The 22,574-nt window shown below is 40.5% G+C and overlaps 3 protein-coding genes across 9 annotated transcripts in view; 1 reads left to right on the top strand and 2 right to left on the bottom strand.

Moving 5' to 3' along the window:
• The first annotated feature begins 2,824 nt into the window (after window positions 1-2,824).
• LOC148900867 (putative gonadotropin-releasing hormone II receptor) lies at window positions 2,825-7,867 on the top strand. Of its 2 annotated transcripts, XM_088992887.1 has the most exons (4): window positions 2,825-2,955; window positions 4,228-4,760; window positions 5,844-6,048; window positions 6,459-7,867. In XM_088992887.1, the coding sequence occupies exons 2-4, from the start codon at window positions 4,257-4,259 to the stop codon at window positions 6,974-6,976; spliced, it is 1,227 nt and encodes a 408-aa protein (XP_088849013.1). In that variant the 5' UTR covers window positions 2,825-2,955; window positions 4,228-4,256; the 3' UTR covers window positions 6,977-7,867. The 2 variants fall into 2 exon arrangements, with proteins under 2 accessions (XP_088849013.1, XP_088849014.1); XM_088992888.1 differs by lacking the exon at window positions 2,825-2,955 and having other exon boundaries at window positions 4,213-4,760.
• A 608-nt stretch (window positions 7,868-8,475) lies between these two features.
• wdr93 (WD repeat domain 93) lies at window positions 8,476-18,657 on the bottom strand. Of its 5 annotated transcripts, XM_088992882.1 has the most exons (17): window positions 18,409-18,657; window positions 18,064-18,305; window positions 17,770-17,882; window positions 15,796-15,997; window positions 15,597-15,661; window positions 15,435-15,513; window positions 15,275-15,339; window positions 14,728-14,797; window positions 14,582-14,654; window positions 14,451-14,515; window positions 13,234-13,360; window positions 13,006-13,142; window positions 11,250-11,454; window positions 10,778-10,838; window positions 10,533-10,689; window positions 9,306-9,492; window positions 8,476-9,168 (listed from the first exon to the last, which is right to left on the bottom strand). In XM_088992882.1, exons 3-17 carry the CDS (start codon window positions 17,872-17,874, stop codon window positions 9,093-9,095), a joined length of 1,674 nt encoding a protein of 557 aa, XP_088849008.1. In that variant the 5' UTR covers window positions 17,875-17,882; window positions 18,064-18,305; window positions 18,409-18,657; the 3' UTR covers window positions 8,476-9,092. The 5 variants fall into 5 exon arrangements, with proteins under 5 accessions (XP_088849008.1, XP_088849009.1, XP_088849010.1 ...); XM_088992883.1 differs by lacking the exon at window positions 18,064-18,305; XM_088992884.1 differs by lacking the exon at window positions 18,064-18,305 and having other exon boundaries at window positions 15,796-15,963.
• Window positions 18,658-18,777: 120 nt separating this feature from the next.
• LOC148900865 (RNA polymerase II elongation factor ELL2) overlaps window positions 18,778-22,574 on the bottom strand; it is a 32,927-nt gene continuing 29,130 nt past the window's right edge. For both annotated transcript variants that reach the window (XM_088992878.1, XM_088992879.1), the window contains exons 10-12: window positions 21,789-21,960; window positions 21,644-21,688; window positions 18,778-19,972 (exon numbers count right to left, since the gene is read on the bottom strand). In XM_088992878.1, the coding sequence (XP_088849004.1) occupies window positions 19,862-19,972; window positions 21,644-21,688; window positions 21,789-21,960 (328 nt within the window). In that variant the 3' untranslated portion in view covers window positions 18,778-19,861. The remainder of the gene's footprint in view (window positions 19,973-21,643; window positions 21,689-21,788; window positions 21,961-22,574) is intronic.

Here is a 22,574-nt window from a genome sequence, read left to right as displayed (position 1 = left end):
CAAAGTAACCTTTTCCATCTGCATGAGCACATCATGTCCGTTCTTTCATGACCTTTTGCCAAAATCACAATTGATGTTACGTGCGGCCTGCTTATCGTGACAAGATGAACTCAAACAGTATCAAATTTGGAAATTTGACACATCTTCTTTTCAAGGGGAAGTGTGCTCACAAGATAATACATGTTTTGGGTCAGCGTGTCCCTTGACCATCTACCGTCAAAGCAACCAGGGAAATTAATCCAGCTCGACGCATCCGGTGATATCGCCCAAACACGTAACAAGATTATCCAATTGTGGTCATAGTGGTGTTTTGTTTTTTATTTTTTTACTGTTTGTGTGTTTGTGGATGCAGGTGGACTGCAAAATAAGGAACCCCTGTGGAATTACCAGAATTCCCACATAAATTTGCCATAGTATGTTATTTGATCACCACAAAAGATGAGCATAATACAGTTCTCTTTTCATGTTTTTACTGACCCTACTGACCACAACGTGTACGTCACACTGTGAGTGAAGGAAAAAGTATGTTACTCCCCCATGCTGATTATCTCTCAGATAATTGAAGTCTATTCATTGTGACATGATTGGATGGGTGGGGAAAGTTGCTCTTTTCGTGTCACAACACTGGGTTTGATTATGCTATTATCAAGAAGAAAAAAATACTCCCACTTACATCTAATGCTAAGACATTTAGCATGATATGTAATGCTCAACTTGATTGGCCCTATCCTTCGACTGGCACTTGGTGTAATTATGGTTGCAATTTAACTCATTCACTGCCATTCCCGAACAAAATATGACAGAGCGCCAGTCCCGAATTAATTCGGGTTTTGTTTTTTTCTTGCTTGGGTGCCAATAAAGCGCTGGTCATGGCCTCTGGCAATGTTTTTTGCATTTTCCTTTTTTCCATGTTAGCGCTTTGTTCGCACTTCCGCTGTTGTAAAAGCATTATATGAACCAATATGTATGTATTGCATTGTATTTTGGACACCCACTCATTTCAAGATCATATAACTCCAGTACCCGGTAATTTAGGAATTAACTATTTTTTTCTGATGAAATAATCAAGTCTAAGGCTTCTTACGCTGCATTGAATGTTTATGTAGTCCTAAAACACAATATTATGTGGGTCCTGGATTTTAAGTGACAATGACAAAATCCCTGGCAATGGAGTAGACACATTTTTGCATGTTGTTGCATGAGTTAAAGGACAAACGACACCATTTTTTTTGTTTCCTAACTGACATCAGAAAAACGTTTTATAGCATCTAAAATACCCAAAACACACAGTGTGATATTTTTATTCAAATGCAAAACACCAATAAAAATGACTTAAAGTGTCCAAAATCTGCAAAAAAATTGAGCTGCGAATTGGGCATTTTCAGAAAGTCCCGCCCCCAGTTCGTGACGTCACTCCAAGACGTCTTGCATTGCAGGAGAATCAAAATGATGGCTTCAGATTCTGAGAATATGCTTTCTTGTTACACATCCAGTTATGAATATGATTCAAATAGTTCTGAAGAGGAAAGCATACATGTTTGCAATCGATTAAAGAATTTATTCCATGTCATTTTGAGGCAAACGGGCGGGGGGGAATGTCGCACTCAAAAATGGCCACCGAGTTGTTGCAAGGAATAAATCAGCCCGCTTCCACAGGCTGATAAATTCCTTCCATGGAGCTTGGACGCCCTCTTCTGGCTGCTTTTGGGCGCAACACAAAGTCTTCAGACCAAACAGTACAGCAAAATACATTGACGTGATGGAAGGACTGCTACAATGTGTCTTTTTGTCGATCAGGAGCGGTCCTTTACTGACGTCACGTACGGACTTGTCACCAACTCAAAAACAAGACTTCCTGAATATTCAGCGCGAGTCTTAAATCGTAAAATATAGCTATATGCGGCGGAATCTTATTAAATAATGCGCAGTAGAAGTCATTTGAAGCCAGTTTACAAATTATGGACACAACTTGTCCGGAGACGTCGGTTGTCCTTTAAATATTCGCACCAACGCAAATTGAGGCCACTTTGTTTGGCGCATGGAGTCGCCTGCACTTGACAATTTGTAAACAGTAGAAAAAAGTAAAAAGTATAGTAGTCTACACTCGGTGTGAAGACGGGCACTTTGTCATTTGATTAGCATGATTGTGAATTTGGAAGACGATGCCTCACTGTGCTCTCCTGCCGTAGCCCCCCCCCCCCCCACCGTCTTCCCCTGGTGAATCTGCAAATTTGATTAGATTACGCTACACCTAAATATGCTATAAGGACTGAGTGATAAAAGTGCTGCCATAAAAACAATCATTTAATGTTCTAAAGTAAGATATTTAAATTGCTAATGTGATTTTAGTTTTTAAAATTAATGAATTAAAAAAAAACATATGGCGTAAGTACTGTATTTTTTTACAAGAGAAAAATAGAGAAACATGTCAAGAGTAGCCAAAATGGAACTGTATAGTGCCACTTAGCAGTTTTTTTGATGACGATACTAGTGCAGCCTGTTCTACCGGAAACAAATTCCTTGTGTGGTCTACATACTTGGCAATAAAGATGATTCTGATTCTGATTCTGATTCTGATTGTGATGTATGCTGTCGAGGAGGTAGAATTAATGCCTTTTCACAAACAAGAAAATGAAAACCAATCATTTGCCACACATCATTAATAAGTTTTTTTTAAAATTTATGACTAATTTACAGTATTGCACCAAATAGATTTTGGCATGGAATGAGATGGGGCCACACCTTTGCTTTTCCCTCATTGGCACACGCTGCATGTGGAGGGGGCAGCATGTGTCTGTGTGTGCAGTCAAAGAGGAGCTCTTCATGCCGGACAGACTGTCTTATTTGAAGGCTGCGTCTACATTTGCAAAAGCTTTTTTTTACCCTCCTTCTCTCCCTGAGGGCTTACTTGCAATTATTACCAAGCATGCACAGAAGCACATTTCCACATACCACGTAAGTACGATTTCTCAGATTTTCACTGAAGCTTAGAAAAATATTCGGGATAAAATATTGGACCATAGTTATCATTTGATTAATGCATGCAATTTACTTTACTGTATGTTTAGTGTGTGTGTGTGTGTGAGAGAGAGAGAGAATTTAGTAGGACATACGATGCCATTCATGTAGTTAAGGTAGATTTCTATATGTGCACAAAAATGTAGCATATAATCCAACTCGCCCTGTTAGAAAATGTATTCCAATTTAATTTTACTTTTGAATTCAAGATTCATTATTAACTCATTCACTGCCAGACGGTGTGCAAAAATGTGTCCACTGCAGTGCCAGGGTTTTTGTCATTGTCACTCGAATTCCAGGACCCACAGAATATTGAGTTTTAGGACTACATAAACATTCAATGCAATGTAAGAAACCTTAGAGTATCTTCATTCATCAAAAAAGAGTTAATTCCTAAATTATATCGTTCAGGAGTTATATGATCTTGAAATGAGGGTGGCTGTCCAAAATACAATGCAATACATACATATTGATTTATATAGCACTTTAACAGCTGAAGCTGGAACAAAGTGCTAACATGGAAAAAGGGGAAATGCTGCCACTTAGTAGAAGAGAAAAACATTGCCTGAGGCCATGGCCAATGCTTTATCGGCACGCAAACAAGGAAAAAAAAACAGAACAAATTGGGGAATGGCGCTCGATGTCATATTTTCAATGCCCGAATAAATTTGTGAATGGCAGTGAATGAGTTAAAAGCAGTAATAGTAGTAAAACAACAGTCTAGTCAGTCTAAATAATTTGATAACTCGATTAATTTAATTTTTATATTTATTTGTTATTTTTTGGTGGAATGGTACAGTGGTTATCATATCTGCCACACAGTAGAGATCCAAGATTCAAACCCGGACTCTGACCTCACTGTGAGGAGTTTATATATCATATCTCCCCATGGCTGTGTGGGGTTTCTCAGGGTATTCCAATTCCCTCATGCAATTCAAAGACATGCATGGGTAGGGTGAACGACCAATCTTGTCTATCGGTGTGACTATAAGTGAGAATGATTTTTTTTGTCTGTGTGCCCTGCAACATGCTGGCAAACAGTTCAGGATGTACCCCATCTACTGCCCGTAGACAGCTTTTGCATGCCCATCGACCCTCGTGATGATTGGCAACTTGGATAATGAATGGATGGTTAAAAACTATCTTATATGATCCACCCCTCATTCAAAATGACGCAGGCTGTGACTCACCCATCGTTTTTTTCTTCAGGTTGAGCAAAATGCATCCTCATCAGAAAAATGGATGGTAGTATGCACCAGGTATCTGCCGAGCTCCGGCCCGCCAACGCCAGCTGCGATGTGTCATCGCCGTGCTTGGAGTTGCCCACATTTAGTACCGCCGCCAAAGTTCGGGTGATTGTCACCTTCATCTTATGCGGCGTGTCGGCGTTCTGCAACCTTGCCGTGCTTTGTGCAGCCTACGCGGACAGCAAGCGCAAATCACATGTCCGCGTACTGATCATCAACCTGACACTGGCCGACCTCCTGGTGACGTTCGTGGTGATGCCCGTGGATGCGGCGTGGAACATCACGGTGCAATGGCTGGCTGGCGACTTTACCTGCCGGCTCTTGATGTTCCTCAAGCTTCAGGCCATGTACTCTGGCGCCTTCGTCACGGTGGTGATCAGCCTGGACCGCCAATCGGCCATTCTCCATCCGCTGGCCATCAACGAGGCCCGGAAGAGGAACAAATTCATGCTGGCGGTGGCGTGGACCATGAGTGCTTTGTTGTCAATCCCGCAGGTCAGTTCACCTAAAATCAAATAAGATGGGCACTCAGTAGAAAGCCCACATGGACCCCTGAATTGTGATCAAGATTTATCATACCGTAGCTTGTGTCAAAGATGCATTAGGCCACATAGTGGTGTCAAATCACATCTCTACAAGACTTAAAGGACAACTGACATCTCCGGACAAGTTGTGTCCATAATTTGTAAAATGGTTTCAAATGACTTCTACAGAGCGTATTTTACAAAGATTCCACCGCGTATAGCTATATTTTACGTTTTAAAACTCGTGCTGAATATTCCAGAAGTCTTGTTTTTGAGTTTGTGACGAGTCCGTACGTGACGTCACTGAAGGAACGTCCCTGACCGAAAAAAAAAAGGACACATTGTAGCAGTCCTTCCATCACGTCAATGCTTGTTTGGTCTGAAAATCTTGTGTTGCACCAGAAAGAGCCAGAAGAGGGCATCCAAGCTCCATGTAAGGAATTTATCAGCCTGTGGAAACGGGCTGATTAATTCCTCACAGGAGCTTGGTGGCCATTTTCTGCCTCTTTTTGGGTGAGACATTTCCCCCCATTGTTGCCTCAAAATGGCACAGAATAAATTCTTTAATCGATTGCAAACATGCATGCTTTCCTCTTCAGAACTATTTGAATCATATTCATAACTGGATGTGTAACAAGAAAGCATATTCTCTGAATCTGAAGCCATTGTTTTGATTCTCCAGCAATGCAAGACGTCTTGGTGTGACGTCACGAACAGGGGGCGGGACTGTCTGAAAATGCCCAATTCGCAGCTCAATTTCTTTGCGGATTTTGGACACTTTAAGTCATTTTTATTGGTGTTTTGCATTTGAATAAAAATATCATACTGCATGTTTTGGGTATTTTAGATGCTATAAAACGGTTTTCTGATGTCAGTTAGGAAACAAAATTGACGTCGATTGTCCTTTAATTAGCTTTGGTTTAGGTTTTTAAGCCATGACTGTACTGTCAGGCGAATGATGACGAATTATGACGGCTGCATTTCAAAGTGAAACAAAAAGAATGTGGCTGCCTAAGATGAACAACAGCATGAAACTATAAATGTTCCGACTCAGATGTTCCTGTTCCACAACGTGACCATCAAGTATCCCGGGGACTTCACGCAGTGCACCACACGAGGAAGTTTTGAGAGGCATTGGCATGAGACGGCATACAACATGTTCACCTTCTTCTGCTTGTTCTTGTTGCCCCTGGCTATCATGATCACATGCTACACCAGGATATTCTTGGAGATCTCCAAGCGCCTGAAAAAGGACAATGGTGAGTTTTACATATTTTCAAGATGAGGGACTGGACAATATAGTTTCATAAAAGTCTAATTTACAATTTCATCATGAACGGATGGATGGATATATGGTTCTTCTTTACATTTGGAAAAAAATCTAACAATGACAATATGTATGTGACTATCATTGGCAACATTGCAAAATTGCCGCAGTCATGTTTCAATATATTTGGAAAACAAGAAAAACACAGCCAATATGTTAAATAAAAACTTACATCTCACTTTGTTTCAGAAAAAATATAAAGATAGATATATTGGATATATTATCATTTGATTAATGCATGCAATTTACTTTAATGTATGTTTTGTGTGCGTGTGTGTGCGTGCGTGCGTGCATGCATGCGTGCATGGATCACCTTTTTATTTTACTTTTCTTCTCCTGAAGTTTCCTCCACTGAGGTACATTTACGCTGCTCCAAGAACAACATCCCCAGAGCTCGCATGAGGACTCTAAAAATGAGCGTCGTGATCGTATTGTCCTTTATCATCTGCTGGACTCCCTACTACCTGCTGGGGCTGTGGTACTGGTTCTTCCCCGATGATCTGGAAGGAAAGATCTCCCACTCGCTCTCCCACCTCCTGTTCATCTTCGGCCTGGTCAATGCCTGCCTGGACCCGCTCATATATGGGCTCTTCACCGTTCGATTCCGCAAGAGTCTCCTCCGTAGGATCAACCGCAGCTTCCGAGCTGCCACGGACACGGACGCCAACACGGTTATCAGTGGATCTTTTGCCGGCACTGACAATGCCGTTCTGCTGAAACGGAAGGCCAGCCCGGGTAGCAACAATGAGAGATCTTCAATGTGCGGCGATCATGACAGCGGGCTGCCAGGAAGCTGCTTTCTAACAACATGCAACATCGCACAGAGACCTGTACACACAGAACTGGAGAGCATCATCTGAAGGGAATACAAATGGAATAATTTGGTTGCATGGCATTATATATTTGTGTTTTTACACAAAAGTTAATACAGTAAAGTCTCGTTACATCGATATTGATTATATCGATAGCACTGCTTATTACAATACTATTTCTATGAACGCAAGGAGAAAATTTACATGCCGCAGGATCGGATATATCGATAGTCCGGTTATATAGATATTTTTTCCGACTCCCGAGAATATCGACATAAAGAGAATTTACTGTATATGATTTTGTGACTAATGTTAACACACCAAGCAAAATCCGTCAAGCATGGTTGGTTGAGTTTGGTTAACGAATCCCACCTAACACCTTTGGAAGATACTGTATCCTCTCAATGAATGGTTAAAAAAATGCATTTTCACTTCCTGTGCAAAAGCAAGCCCCTAAATATATTCGCATTATATTATATCTGTGTATATTTAGAGACATCAACATGAAGCTGTTTTAAATTAAAAATTCAAAAAAAAAGGACAAAAGTTATTGAAGGGGCTCAATGAAGTGAAATTATTAACAGCTGTCTTCAAAGTGCAGTCTTTCAAAATGTGTCAATGGTATTTACATTAAAAAAATATTTGGAGTGCAAACTGTCTACACATTAAAAGAAAATACACAAAATATATTTTTTTAACAAGTCCTAGACAATTTTAAATTTCCAAGTTTTCAAAGGGGTTGGCTAAACCAGTCACATTGCAGAATTGAACAGACTTAAACATGTGGCTTTCAAAAGCTGGTTGAAAAATATTTGTATGTGGTGGTATTCTTGATTAAAAGTATTCCATGTGACTCAGCTGTCCCTTTATGGTACAAAATAAGCGCACTATACACAACGTGATGTCAACGCACTGCAAACTCAGCGACTCAGCTCTAATGGCCGTCTTATCAGGGCTGAGTCAATGACCAAATGACAAAGGCCATGTTTTCCCCTTCCAATTAGAATGTGCACAGAGAAGTTATAATGGAATACAAGTTGAGTCTAAATAAGAAGACTACGATCACATCCACATGGAAAAAAAAATCTAATTCTGTAACCACAGAGTGCATACAATTCTGTGTGTTATTTATTGATTTAAAATGGAAGTACAATTTCCAAATGCACAGCAAGATCTCTTTTGGAGTTTATGAAGAGTAAGTAAATGGCTTTCATAAAAGTTTGTTGTGTGGGACAAAATGATTTTCATGTGCGAGGGAAATTATCACGGCCCACACATGATGCCGACATCCACCTTTAAAAATTTTAACAGAAGCAAATTTTGTTTTTCTTATTTGAAGCTGAGGTCATTCCATTCCATTTTCCGTACCGCTTATTCCTCATTAGGGTCATGGGGGGTGCTCGAGACTATCCCAGCCACCTTCGGGCACTAGGAGGGGTGCACCCTGAATTGGTTGGGCACACAAATACATCCAACAGACACTCTCACACTCACACCTAGGGAAAATTTGGAGTGTTCAATCTGCCTGCCATGCATGTGTTTGGAATGTGGGAGGTAGGGAAGATTTGGAGTGTTCAATCTGCCTGCCATGCATGCCTGCCTGGGAGGAAACCGGAGGACCCAGAGAAAACCCACGCGGGCCCAGGGAGAACATGCAAACTCCACACAGGGAGGCTAGAGCGGGACGCGAACCGGCGACCGCTGCACTGTGAAGCCGGCGTGCTAACCACTCGACTACCGGGCCGCCAGTAAACCTGCAACCCAGCTCGAATTGATACGGAAGGACTTCTTTAATCGATTACAAACATTTATGCTTTCCTCTTCAGAACTATTTGAATCATATTCATAACTGGATGAGTAACAAGAAAGCAACTTCTCCGAATCTGAAGCCATTGTTTTGATTCTAGAGCAAGGCAAAACGTCCTGACCTGACGTGACGAACAAGGGGGCGGGACCTTATGAAACTCATCATCTCCCAGGTCATTTTGAAGTAGTTTTGTGACACTTTAAGTCATTTTTATTGGTGTTTTGCATTTGACAAAAAATATCAGCCTGCGCGTTTTGGGTATTTTAGATGCTATAAAACGTTTTTCTGATGTCAGTTAGGAACCAAAGAAATGGTGTCGGTTGTCCTTTAAAGTTGAAAAGAATTGCTGTTACGCTTTTATGTCGTGGTGGCACACTGCAGTCGTTTCCAAGTCTGCGTTATTGCTTTGTGCCTCTCGTCCATTGACAACGCTCTGTAAGTGAAAAGAATGCAAAAAAATTCAAGTGGACTTGTAAATATCGTCAACAAATTATAGCTTAGCAAAAGATTCCAAAGTAATACTAATCACATCAAGGGTGGGCAAAGGCAATGAAATGCGATTTTACACACCTTTGCTGGAGATACAAATTGCAGGCCTCCTCTCCAGTAATTACGCTTGTTTTTTGTTGCCACGGAGATCCCGAATGTGAAACAAAGTGCGGCTTGATGGCATCATGCTCATCAAAACGCAGCATGAGCAGGTGACTCTGACTGTGGTCTTCGAGGGAGGAAGTGCCAGGGATGGGCTGCTGGTCAGCTGGAGGGGAGAATTAGTGCATCTAAAGAAAGTTTGGTCAAGTATGTAGAACACACAAGGAATTTGTCTCCGGTAGAACACGCTGCACTAGTATGATCATAAAAAACACAAGACAAATAAGTATGGAGGACACTAAGAAAGGCTAATCTAATCTAATCTAATCGAATCGAATTCCTTAAAGGACAACCAACACAATTTTTTTTGTTTCCTAACTGACATCAGAAAAACGATTTATAGCACTTAAAATACCCAAAACGCAGGATGATATTTTTAGTCAAATGCAAAACAGCAATAAAAATGAGTTAAAGTGTCCCAAAAATTTGTGTGAACTAGTATCAAATAGTAGTCTTGGTGCAACACACAACGATTCACCATCGCGTTATTTATGTGTTTTCCTTCTAATTACGCCATCAACACGGATCAACAAAGTTTTCAGACCAAACAAAGTACCCAAAATGCATTGTGTGTCACTTTCTCGGTCAGGGGCGTGCCTGACATGACGTCACGTCAGGAATCGTCACCAACTCGAAAACAAGACTTCCTAAATATTCATTGCGAGTCTTAAAACGTAAAATATAGCTATATGCGGTGGAGTCTTTGTAAAATACGCTCAGTAGAAGTAATTTCAAGCAATTTTACAAATTATGGACACAACGTGTCCGGAGGCGTCGGTTGTCCTGTAATGTAAGTGGTCCCTCTCAGGAACAACTGCGAGACAATGTGCCAAGTATCAAGTATACAGTGGTTTGAGTGAGTACATAGCTATCAGAATCAGAATAAAGGTATTCTGATTCTGATTCTGATAGTTGGAGCTACAATGATTTTAACGGGATGCCTGCCTGAGGGGAGTAGCTGGAAAAGGTGGTGGGCAGGGTGCGGAGGGTCCAGTATATAATTAGAAATAACAATTCTCCAGAATTTGTCTAAAAAGGCCTCTGCGACTCATCATTTCATCTTAAGTACAACTGCCAAGCTCTCTTCTCTACAGTTTAGTGATTATATGCGGCAGGAGTTTGTCTTTTTATTTATTTTTTTGGTACCTCGTATGAAGAGAATTCGCTGATTGACATTCAAAGAATAGATGGGATTGCAGGGGTCAGCCAACTGATGATGAGCAGGAAGGCTCATGACGCACACCGTGGCATTGTTGACGACATCTTGCAGGAACATTTTCCCATTTCGGCGCACCACCAGTAACTTTTTCCAGAAATGCAAAAGAGAATAAAAACAAGTTTGGCAAAAGTTTGATTCAACATTTGCGCTTTCAATACAGTGTTTCCCCTACCAGGCCTTGAAGGAAGGATACAGATGCAATAAAAGTCGGCAAGTCGCCGCTGTCTTTTGGCCTGCGCATGAAATAAGGAATGAAAATTTATTTGAATCAAAATTGTCTGTGAACAATAAAACCCTTACATCTTGTATTCATTTTGAAATAAGTAGTGTTTTGTCATGTCGAATCTATCGGCCATTACAAACTCATCTTTGGGTGGGAATGAATTAGGGGTCGCTGTAGAGAAGACAACGGGTGGGCCAGGGGAGTGTGTAAAAAAAAAACAGCCTATGTAGCAGAAAAACTCCTTTATGTGCAATACTTTCTGTCAAATTGCCAAACGAGGTATTTGCATTGGCACAAAAAAATGATGCACTCGTTTATATGCTGAGCCCACGGTACAAAATGTCAGGCCCCAAACGTATAGAAGGGTTAAAATGATCATCTACGGGTTCAATATTTTCAAAGAATGAAAAGCTCTGGAAACCTTGGAGACAGCTGCTCAGTGCTGGTCGTTGCTCCTCGGCCGGTGCTGATGACGTGAACGGCTCCGCTCTCACAAAGCGTCACAAGGTGGATTTCACCCGCAATTAAAGTTTGTGTATTATCGGAGCACGCGGGCCAGTAATCCACAAATTGCTGCCTGAGGAAGGCACTGTCTGTTGAGACTCCGGTGATGGACAACGGAGAGCCTGAGGCAAGATAAATATGACAAAGTCACAATCACACAGCCTCGTAGCTAAATTGAAGGGATTCACATTGTCTGTTACCTTAGCAGTCAATCAAACGCTTTTCTTTCCACAAACTGATGTAGCCTCATTATAGTGTTTCGCCTGAGTTCCTTGGAGGGGGGCAGCTAAATATATCTTTCGTCAGGTCACGCTATCATAAAATGTGCAGCTGCGTACCAGAGCTGCAGGGGGGCTTCTTTCAGATGTCACAGCAGCTGGCTCGGATAAACACACTCTATTTTTTATTTATCTTTGCCACTAAAGTGAAATTTGGAGCTTATAGTTTTTACACTTCATCAAAAAGTGTCCACATAGAGTCTAACGGGCACCCAATGACAGCCTTAGCTCATGAGATCAAACCGAAAAGGTTTTGACATGCATCCATTTTCCGACATGCTTATCCTGACATGTTAAATGCCGTTTTTGAGGGTTTCAATTTTAAAATCCCATAAAGAAAAAAAAGGGTGGCTTGGTGGACCAGTGGTTAGCATGTCGGCCTCACAGTGGGGAGGTCGCAGGTTTGATCCCAGCCTTCCTGTGTGGAGTTTGCATGTTCTGCGCATGCCAGTGTGGGTTTTCTTTGGGTGCTTCGGTTTCCTCCCACATTCCGCAAACTCTTTCACTGCCATTCCCGAATTTATTCTGGAAGTGAACATGGAGCGCCATTCTGAATGTGTTCGGGTTTTGTTTTTTTCTTGTGGGGAGGGGGGACGATAAAGCACTGGTAAGACCTCTGGCAATGTTTTTCCTCCCACGAGGGGGCAGTGTTTGCCTTCATTTCAAGCTGATATAACTCCAGACCCATATAATTTAGGAAATAGCTTTTTTTCTGATAAAAGAAGAGAGTCTAAGGTTTCATACGTTGCATTGTTGCAATGTTTATGTAGTCCTAAAACTTAATATTCTGTTGGTCCTGGAATTTGAGTGGAAATGACAAAAACCCTTGCACAGGAGTGGACACATTTTTGCACGTTTGGCAATGAATGAGTTGATGGAACCCTCTAAATTGTCCCTAGTTGGAAGTGTGAATGTGGATCTTTTCTGGCACGTCTCCTAAATCAGTGATCCCCAACCTTTTTTGCGCCACGGACCGGTTTAATGTCAGACAATATTTTCACAGACCGGCAGATAAATACAACAAAATAAAATGATACGACAGGCATGGAAACTGTTTTTTTTCTTTCCTTTAAATACAATAAACGTGAATCCATTGTGTATTTTCATCATTTTTCAAAATAAAACATAGTTCGGACTCAGATAATAAATAAAATGGAAATTATGTAAATTATTTATTCTTTCTGCGCGGCCCGGTACCAAATGACCCATGGACCTGTACCGGTCCGCAGCCCGGGGGTTGGGGACCTCTGTCCTAAATGTCAACAAAATGGCTTTCAAAGATGATTCACATGCAATCAAGATAAAAAAATCACTTGGAATTCCAACTTCTTTTTTTACAGTATTTTGTAAAAATGAGATTGTATTAATTTGATTATTGATTATGGATATACTCACCAGACAGCCTATCCCAGACACACAGCAAATCATTGCTGAGGCCAAGCGCAATGAAACGAGTGCACCGACTGACGGTGGAGCAGATAATTTCAGCTGCGTTAGGCCAAAGCACCAAAGGGGGCTTTTCAGGATCTGCTCTGCAACACAAGAGGTCATAGATGTGAGTGACGCAGGACTTCAGCTTTTGCATGAATGATGACTGTCAAGCTGTATTGTATCTGCATTGACCTGGTTTGGCTTTTGGGGTTTTGGATAGTATCAGGTAGAGAAGATTGTAACTTCCGTTCCACCAAAAACAAACAGCGTACGGGGATCCTATGAGATGGGAGGGATTGATGATATTTCCTGGAAATAACTGAAAATCACAATTATTCAGTCGATCGTTGATTTATTTTTGATTTGAAATCATTAGAATGTAAACAAATATTGAGATAAAATAAATTATATTAAACACTAACGCTTTAGGTTTGTTTAAGATGAAACATAATATATATAATAAGAAGAATATAATCTTTTTTTTTTTAAGTTTATAAATTGAAGTCTGGCTTTCTTGTATAAAGAAACAGTGCATTGGAGTTTACTTGCCATATACATTGTAAATTGCCTGGTGTGACATTGAAATGTACAATTTCAATACAGCTTGCTGTCACGTTTCGGTTTGCGACCAACTGGTGGCACTGACGGGCCACACCTGCAGCTGAACAGGTGATGGTCGTTTTAATCAGTGGCAGTTAAAAGGACTCCCGGCACAAGCATTCAGTGTCGGGTCATTGTTTGTTTCACCCTGTCAGGTTTGTTTTGTCATGTTTTACTAATAGGGCGCTCGGTAGTCGAGTGGTTAGCACGCTGACTTGACAGTGCAGAGTTTGTGAGAGAAGAGACCCGGTTCGGCCTCCCTATGTAAAGTTCGCATGTTCCCCCTGGGCCCGCGTGGGTTTTCTCCGGGTCCTCCGGTTTCCTCCCACATTCCAAAACATGCATGGCAGGCTGATTGAACACTACAAATTGTCCCTAGGTGTGAGTGTGAGAGCACATGGTTGTTTGTCTTTGTGTGCCCTGTGATTGGCTGGCAAATTCAGGGCGAATTCAGGGTGTTCCCCGCAACTCTAATGAGGAATAAGTGGTACAGAAAATGGATGGATGGATGTTTTACTTAGTTTTGCTGGCTACAATGGACCTTTTTGTTCGGATGACTGTTGTTTGAGATTTTTTCCTGCCGACTTTAATACAATTTGTAAATACACCCTCCTCCTCACTCCTGGTTGCTTTTTTGGGGTCCACCACCACCACCTCGCAAAGCGTGACACTTTCAAGTACACATGATGAACTCAAGCATGCTCACAATAGTCTTAGAGATTGTTAAATGAACACTATTTGAACATTATTACTCATGCATAAGTCGTTTTATTGTTTTTTTTTACCATTATGTCTTCTCTGACACAAACCTGGCTTTGCTTTTTCCTTTTCGCAAGAGTGAGCACAGCGTAGAAGAAAGTGTGCAGTGCATTGTCTGGAAAAGAGTCAGCCCAATTAGCAGCAGACTGTCAAGAGTACCCTGTGCAAGCTTTTGTTTTACCTTGGCGGCTCGCTTGTTTCATCCAAAACTAAAAAGTGAGACAAGATGGTGGGGGGCTCTCGTGTGGTTGCCGCTAATCAACAAAAAACATGCCAGGTTATTTTCTACATTCTCCAGTAGATTGTGTTTTTTTAAGATAATAATACCTGTTGATGGATTGACTCTATTGACACGAACAGAAGATGACCATTTCATGTTTGCTGAAATTTTGGGATCCTGGAAAAAAAAGTGCAATTATGATTCAAATTGGTCCATGTTTCATTCAAAAATATTCATATACATATAATACAGAGTACAGTGGACCCATAGATTCGCGGGGGATAGGGACAACTGTGAAAAGTAAAAAGAGTGGGGTGGAGGGGATTATTCTTTAAACCACAAAAATTCTGCGAAAAAAAAACATTGAAAATGCTTTTTCTACAAGAAACGGGACAAATAGGGAAAACTTTTTAAAACTATTAGTATTGCGGGAATCAAATATGCAAATCCCTGGTGTCAAAATGTGAGTATGCAGGAGTCCACTGTACAATAAAGTGGGGGAGGGAGGCGATGCAAAAAATGTCTGATTTTGAAGGTCAATTTTTTTTCACATGTTATATCATGTTCTATGATACAGTATAGAACATATTGAATCATAATGTTTGCTCTACTCAATAGTACTCTACCGGTATTTATAATATCAAACTCGACTACCTTTAACTCTCTCAGCCAGTCCTGAATGGGAAAGTAATAGATTTCGAGCCAAATTTCATTGTTGTCTGAAAAGGAGACATTGAATGTTATATTCAAATATGAAATCTGAATTCAAACTACAGAAACAATGATTGATGAAAATGAAAATAACCCAACTTACTCCTCATTATTATCACACCATGTTCTCCTCCTTCACATAGTTCGAAAGACAAGCAAACACTTTTCTTGTTTATATCATCCTAACAAAACGAAACAAAAGTGTATCAAATACTGTACCCAATTTGTAAGAATGTAACCACAGCACTGTTTCCGCAAAACTCACCATCATGTTAATAACAGTAAAGGGATAAATGTTTTCTAAGTTAAACACAAAGACTCTGGCAATACCTGAGGAGACACCGTTTTCACAATTTAACTTTCATTGGCACTGAAGATGTAGCCTACACACAAATGATGTCATGCAGAATGTGCAGTTTAAATGTCATCAAATGACACAGGACGGACGAGTGCATAAGACTAACCCATATCGTCAATTGTGCTGAGCAAGTAAGCAACGTCACTGATGCGGATCATTTGAATAGAAGTAATCTCCAGCCCGTCTTGTAGCCACACGGACTCACTGCTCAGACTACTAGCATGCCACACAGAAAAGCCGCCGGAGTGACCCAGGCTGAGGTACACGCCATCATCTGAAGATGACAGGCAATTGGTGTTATCTGGAAGCTGCAGGATGGCACAGACAACAGTCAAAACAAGGTGGACACAGTATTTTCATTGAAAAGAAATGCAGCTCTGAGAATATATTTCATTTCAAAATATATCCCTGGCCCATACTGTCTGAAATTGATTTTCCATGTTGTATCCTTCATTCGAAAAAAAAAAAATGCTGTACTGAAATGGATGTCTTTTGTTTGTCTGTCGCGGTAGAGGTCTGTATAATATGCAACAGATTGCGAGAATGCATTGTGTGATCCAATACATTAAAGGACAACGGACACCATATTTGTTTCCTAACTGACATCAGAAAAACGTTTTATAGCATCTAAAATACCCAAAACACGCAGGCTGATATTTTTAGTCAAATGCAAAACACCAATAAAAATGACTTAAAGTGTCCCAAAACTACTTAAAAATGAACTCAGAAAGTTTCAGTTTCAGAAGGCCTCGCCCTCTTGTTCGTGATGTCACGCCAGGACATCTTGCCTTGCTCTCAAATGAAAACAATGTCTTCAAATTCAGAGAAGATGCTTTCTTGTTACTCATCCAGTTATGTATATGATACAAATAGTTCTGAAGATGACAGCATAAATGTTTGCAATCGATTAATGAAGTTCTTCAGACTCATTTTGAGGCGTCTGGACTCCAGTGTAGCGCCCAGAAGATGCACAAGATGGTGCCCAAGCTCTGTTGGAAATGGGCTGATTTGTCTGCTGGGAGTTTGTGTCAACTAGTATCAAATAGTAGTCTTGGTGCAACAAACAACAATTCACCATCGTGTTATTTGTTTTTTCCTTCTAATTTTGCCATCAACACGGATCAACACGAAGTTTTCAGACCAAACAAAGTACCCAAAATGCATTGTGTGTCGCTTCCTCGGTCAGGGGCGTTCCAGACATGACGTCACGTCAGGCATCGTCATCAACTCGAAAACAAGACTTCCTGAATATTCAGCACGAGTCTTAAAATGTAAAATATAGCTATATGCCGTGGAATCTTTGTAAAATAAGCTCAGTGGAAATCATTTGAATTGATTTTTCAAATTATGGACACAACTTGTCCAGAGGCGTCGGTTCTCCTTTAACTCATTCACTGCCATTCACGAATTAATTTGGGAATTGAAAATATGATATGGAGGGCAATTCCCGAATTTGCTCGGGTTTGTTTTTTATCATGCTTGGGTGCCGATGTTTTTTTCTTTTCCACAAGGAGGCTGCGTTTCCCTTTTTTCCATGTAGGCGCTTTGTTTCAAATGTATTGCATTGTATTTTGGACAGCTGCCCTCATTTCAAGCTCATATAACCCAGAACCATAACATTTAGGAATTATTATTTTTTCGGATGAAAGAAAAGTGTCCAAGGTTTCTAACACTGTATTTAATGTTTATGTTTATGCGGTCCTAAAACTCAGGATTTTGTGGGTTCTGAAATTCAAGTGACAGTGACAAAAATCCTGGACACATTTTTGCATGTCTAAGTGAATGAATTAATTAATGCAGTTTTCCTATATATACACGTGTTGGTGTTATTTGTAGTTGTAGTGAATTCGTGTCAAGATTTAACTGTCATGTTTGTTTGTTGGCATATCTTCTTGCTTTTTTTTTTAATCAGTTACGCAATAAGTACTTGAAATGGGACCAAATCAGATCGATACTATCGATTCGATACCTGGATGGCTATTTTGTATCGGTACTCACCAGTCCAGATTCAAAATATGGTTAAAAATAGTTGACTGAATCAACACCACTGCTTAAGGAAAGGGAAATTGAAATTCCTTACCTCTGTGGCAAAGGTCAAGTGAAACATGGGAGGTTTCTTGATGAATTTCCTTGCACTGGCAGCAGTTGTCATTTCTGACTCTGCTGAAGTGTTTCTGTTGTACATGGACAACCCTAATAAAGAAAATCACACGACTCACATATGCCTTGAAAAGAAATTCTGCCTGGTTAAGCGAAAGGGATTTAAAACTGTCATACTTGTAAAGTTGCGTTAGCTAAAGCCAACCGTTGAGAACACAAAGCTAACTATCAGTACGTAGCACGATGCTATTTATTGCGACGCTTGTTTACTTACCAATTTGAGGTGGCCTTTTAAAACAGATTTTTTTTGAAGCGCGGTGTTGAAATTAGTCGCCTGCGGATTGAGACGACGTTTGAATAACTAATAATTTAGTGTGCGCGCACTTGTCGTTTTGACAATAGCGTATCCATGGAAACGACGTCCTGGTGTTGTCGTTGTGGAATGTCGTCGTGGGTGAGGGCTCGGAAACAAGCAACAGGTCAACTGCCATGAGAGCAGCTGTGTTTGGCTGGAGACTGTTACAAGCATATACACTTTTTACTTTGAAACCACAAACTTGACTAGAAACCCCACCTTTGAATTCACGTGGAAATTATGTTTAAAAAAGTGTATACCTACATTTAAAATACGTCCTGGTTATATATGGCCTTTTCCACAATCTTCAATGTTTTAAAATGTCCGCGTCGAATAGAATTTGGTATGATATACTGTAAAATAGAGACGATGGCTTTCCAAATAACAGGGTGGTAACAGAATTATTCCACACGCGTTTGCTCTGAAAGTAGGAGATTTGTCCCCAATGCTGTGAATGCTGGCTTCCACTGGCAATGTAAAAGGGACAACAGTTTGAGTGGCATAAGGCGAAAAGGTTATTTAGCTACCTGTCTGAGTGATTCGATAACATCATGTGACCTGTAATCTGAAAGGCTGGCAATAGGGGACAGAAGAGGGCTGTCTTAAAATAAACACATCAGCAGTTCCGAGAAATGTACTTTGGAAAGAAAATTTTACTTTGTTCCACTTGACTGTATAGAAGGAGGAAATCTAATCATGCTGCCTGATATTTTCCACCAGTTGTCAATTATGTGAGAAAGTGAAAGAGTGCACTCAATAAATATTTAAGTTTAGGGTTGGGGAATCTCTGGGTTGGCGATAGGATTTAACCTCGCCTTCAATTTCCCTTCTAAAAACAACAACAACAACCTTGGGGTGTCAGAACCAGGGTTGGACACAGTTGCAGAGTTCAAAGTACAAAGATATATTTGATGATCAGCTACTGACAACTCAAAACGGCAAGGCTCTGGAAACAAGGCAAGTGCTGGACAAAATTGTGGCGAGAGGCTGGAGCACGAAACAAGGTAAAAGGGGGAAACAGGTAGAAAGGCTGACACGGTGGAAGGGTAATTGTCCTAAAATGAGAGAAAAGTTATTCTTTCAAAATAAAAGAAGCAGAAAACTTTCACCACAGTGTGACACGGAGAGAGACTGAATCTGCAGATGCATGTAGCAATTGAAAGCATGTTTGATGATTGCATCGTATATTCTCTATACATTTGGGTTGGAGGACTTTATACAAAATGAACAAGAAAACGTTCCACCACTCCTAATTGAAGTGAATTTCAGAGAACATCATGAAGGAAAATGAGCTGCAATTAAACAGTAGAATGAATGAAGAAGTGTTTGTAACTATACAAATATAAAATTTACCTTGATTATATCATCCCAAAAAAAAAAACAGAAAAGTCAATGCTACGGCAAAAAATAAAAATAAAAAAATAGACGAAAAGAGGCACTAGCTGAGCCGTAGACCAGAAGGCTTTCTTGGAACACTTGAAAGGAGGCATCTTAGTAAGCTCTTTGGATTTCCATGAACATGGCTTCCAATGCTTCTGGTGGATGCACTAAGATGATTTTGCAGAGTTTAATGTTTCTCTCTTTGGACCATTTTTGGGGGTGGATCAACATTAAAAAAATACAAATAAAAAACATTTCCATCACTTGTGGACCAGATATTGTTTGTGAAAAAAAATCCTCTTGATTTACTGAATCCAATGTGAAGGGAGAACCGATGCTACGAGGAAGTCCGAGAGACGTCGTAGTCCACGATGAGCTGCTTGATGAACGACAGTTTCTGGTGCAGATATTCACAACGCTTCTTCTCTTCCTGGTAGTCTGGAAACTTCTGTGGAACAGAGTCAACCTACATCATGACTGTGCATCTCCCAGGACAGAAATATATGAATATTTTATGACATTAACTGAACAACTTACAAACGTCAAATTTATGAAAATTAAACCTTATAATAAGCACTATTTTCATAATACACACCCACCATGGCTGGCGGAGTGATCTTCGGCGGAAGCACACAACCGAACAGCATCAGAGGTTAAGTTACCAATAGTCCTTATGGAAGGTGACGCTCCTTCCATAAGCCATCAACAACCATCAAAAAGGTGAATAAAACTTTATTTTACAGCACAGTTTATGTCTTTAATTACAGTCCTCATGTAATGCGCCTCTCTTTCCAAACAGCAATTCCCTTTTAGCTTCGACCTCCAACGCCATTCCATCAAGCCATAAATGACCATCACAAATGTAAATAAAGTGACTTTATGATACAATGCAGTGTATTTCTTTCATTACAATACAATAGCACATTTATTATACATAGAATAAGGTATGTTGTGTGTAGTTTTAAGGCTTATTTAGTTGAAAAGAATATTTCATGGAAACCCATTTTAATGGTTTCCTATGGGATTTTTTTTTTGAGATATACACTTTTCGCCTTCCACACTCTGTCTGGGAACCAATTAAGTTCGTAAGTTGAGGTCTCACTGTATTGGATTGTATTTTGGACGGCCACCCTCATTTCAAGCTCATAAAACTCCAGACCTATATAATTTAGGAATTAACTCTTTTTTTGAAAGAAGGGAGCCGAAGGTTTCTTACGCTACATTGAATGTTAATGTAGTCCTAAAACTCAATATTCTGTGGCTCCTGGAATTCAAGTGACAATGACAAAAACCCTGGCACTGGAGTGGACACATTTTTGCACATGTCTGGCAGTGAATAAGTAAAGAACGTAGGACTCTGCTAAGTGCAAACAATGGTGGGAATTGATAGAAATAAAAATGTGCATTGTTTATTTAACAAACGATATTGTGATTATTGTAAGATCCAGGTGTCAAAGTTAAAGCCCGGGGGCCAAATCTGGCCCACCACGTAATTTTATTTGGCCCGCGAAAGCAAATCAAGTATGCCAAGTGCCATGATCGTAGTTTAAGTCCGAACCAAAATTTCAAATTGTCGTATGTAAACCGCAATAACAGTCATTATTCTTGACTTCCGATTTTAAAAGTAGTTCTTCATGAATTTGTTGTGCGTTCTTTATGTAATATACAGAGGGGATCAAACATTCTAATGGGTTCCCCAAATTCATACCACCCCTCGAGAGGAAACCGTAACTACAATGTGGCCCGCACCAAAAAAATGACTTTGACACCCCTGTTGTAAGAGATAAACGAATATCATTAGTCGGTTAGCAAACTGATAGGTCGATACATGAATCAGTGCAGTGTAGTTCGAGGAGGCTTTCAGTTTTAAAAGGGTTGGTGACCTTCATATTTCTACCGAAAATAACCTACAGCGGTCTAAAACATGACGCACCCCAATTAATAAAAAGCACCACACCTCAAATGGTTGCCTTTTATCTCCACCCTGGTCGAATAAAAAAAACAGGCGATACCAGTATGTGCCTGTAATTACTTTTACGAGGCATCTTTAGAAGTCTATAAATAATAATAAATAAAAGTGCTGCTGTACAAAGTTCAAAACGCATTCACAATTTCTTACCTTTCGATACTTATTGTATTTTTCTAAAATCTGATCTTCCATGACCTATTAAAAGCAAAACATAATGTCAACATCGCAGTACGAAACTCGTCAACATCCACTACTATGAAGCAAACTTGAAGTTTGATTTTGGATGCAGACGCACCTTGTGTTCTTTCGTGCCGGGCGACATGCTTTTGATCTTGGATGCGAGCTGAACAAACATGTGAGTGATGGTAGCAATTCGGGTGTGTAGGTCTTTGTACTCGTCGTACTCGGCGCTGAAATCATCCTGGTAGCGTTGTCGCTGCGCCACGCTTGTGATCCTGACGTACATGCTGAAAATGGGCACCTCATTTAGTATGTGCCAGTAATCATAACATTGGGAATATCAACACAGAATACCATGACATGCTTTGCTTAGATCAGGGGTCGGGAACCTATGGCTCGCGAGCCATATATGGCTCTTTTGATGATTGCATATGGCTCGCCGATAAAACTAAAATATGTATTTACTTTTTCGTTTCGTCGTTTTTTTTTCGCCGTTCATTTCCCGTTGGGGCTGCAGTTGGCGGAAAGCGCAATTTTGATTGGATGACACTGATCTAGAATGGCCGAAAGCGCCATGTTGATTGGATGATAGTGGCCGTCATGTTGAAACAGGTAAACGCCCCTTTAACTGAGCCCAACGAGTGCACTTCAGTGTGAATACACCGGTGTGTGCGGGGAACCGCATCGGGTGGGAGTGAGCTGGGGGGTGACGCAGCCTCCCTGGAAGTGTGACAGCGGGCGTCTGCGGAGGTCTTCAAGCCGGCTTTTGATCACCGAATGCGGGCGTGCACAGGGGAATCTCGGCCTGTTCCTTTTGAAATATTTTCAAAGTGTTTGAGCTCCAGCAAGACGGCGAGGAGAGAAAATGTTCTGATTCTAATTTGCAATGAAACAATACCAT

Source organism: Hippocampus bargibanti, linkage group LG03, assembly GCF_051943395.1.
Source record: "Hippocampus bargibanti isolate YZ-2025 linkage group LG03, ASM5194339v1, whole genome shotgun sequence".
Lineage (NCBI taxonomy): Eukaryota > Metazoa > Chordata > Actinopteri > Syngnathiformes > Syngnathidae > Hippocampus > Hippocampus bargibanti.
The sequence above is the reverse complement of the archived record's forward strand: the minus strand, read 5'-3'. Positions and strand labels throughout refer to the sequence as shown.

What these genes read in the sequence shown, in the direction of transcription:
- LOC148900867 (XM_088992887.1), top strand. Translation starts at nt 4,257, where the DNA reads ATGGATGGTAGTATGCACCAGGTATCTGCCGAGCTCCGGCCCGCCAAC. An exon ending in CTTTGTTGTCAATCCCGCAG is followed by an intron (nt 4,761 to 5,843) that starts GTCAGTTCACCT and finishes GTTCCGACTCAG; the next exon opens with ATGTTCCTGTTCCACAACGT. An exon ending in GCGCCTGAAAAAGGACAATG is followed by an intron (nt 6,049 to 6,458) that starts GTGAGTTTTACA and finishes CTTCTCCTGAAG; the next exon opens with TTTCCTCCACTGAGGTACAT.
- wdr93 (XM_088992882.1), bottom strand. Translation starts at nt 17,874, where the DNA reads ATGTACAACAGAAACACTTCAGCAGAGTCAGAAATGACAACTGCTGCC. An exon ending in GAAACAAGCGAGCCGCCAAG is followed by an intron (nt 14,516 to 14,581) that starts GTAAAACAAAAG and finishes ACTCTTTTCCAG; the next exon opens with ACAATGCACTGCACACTTTC. An exon ending in TATCCTTCCTTCAAGGCCTG is followed by an intron (nt 10,690 to 10,777) that starts GTAGGGGAAACA and finishes TTCTGGAAAAAG; the next exon opens with TTACTGGTGGTGCGCCGAAA.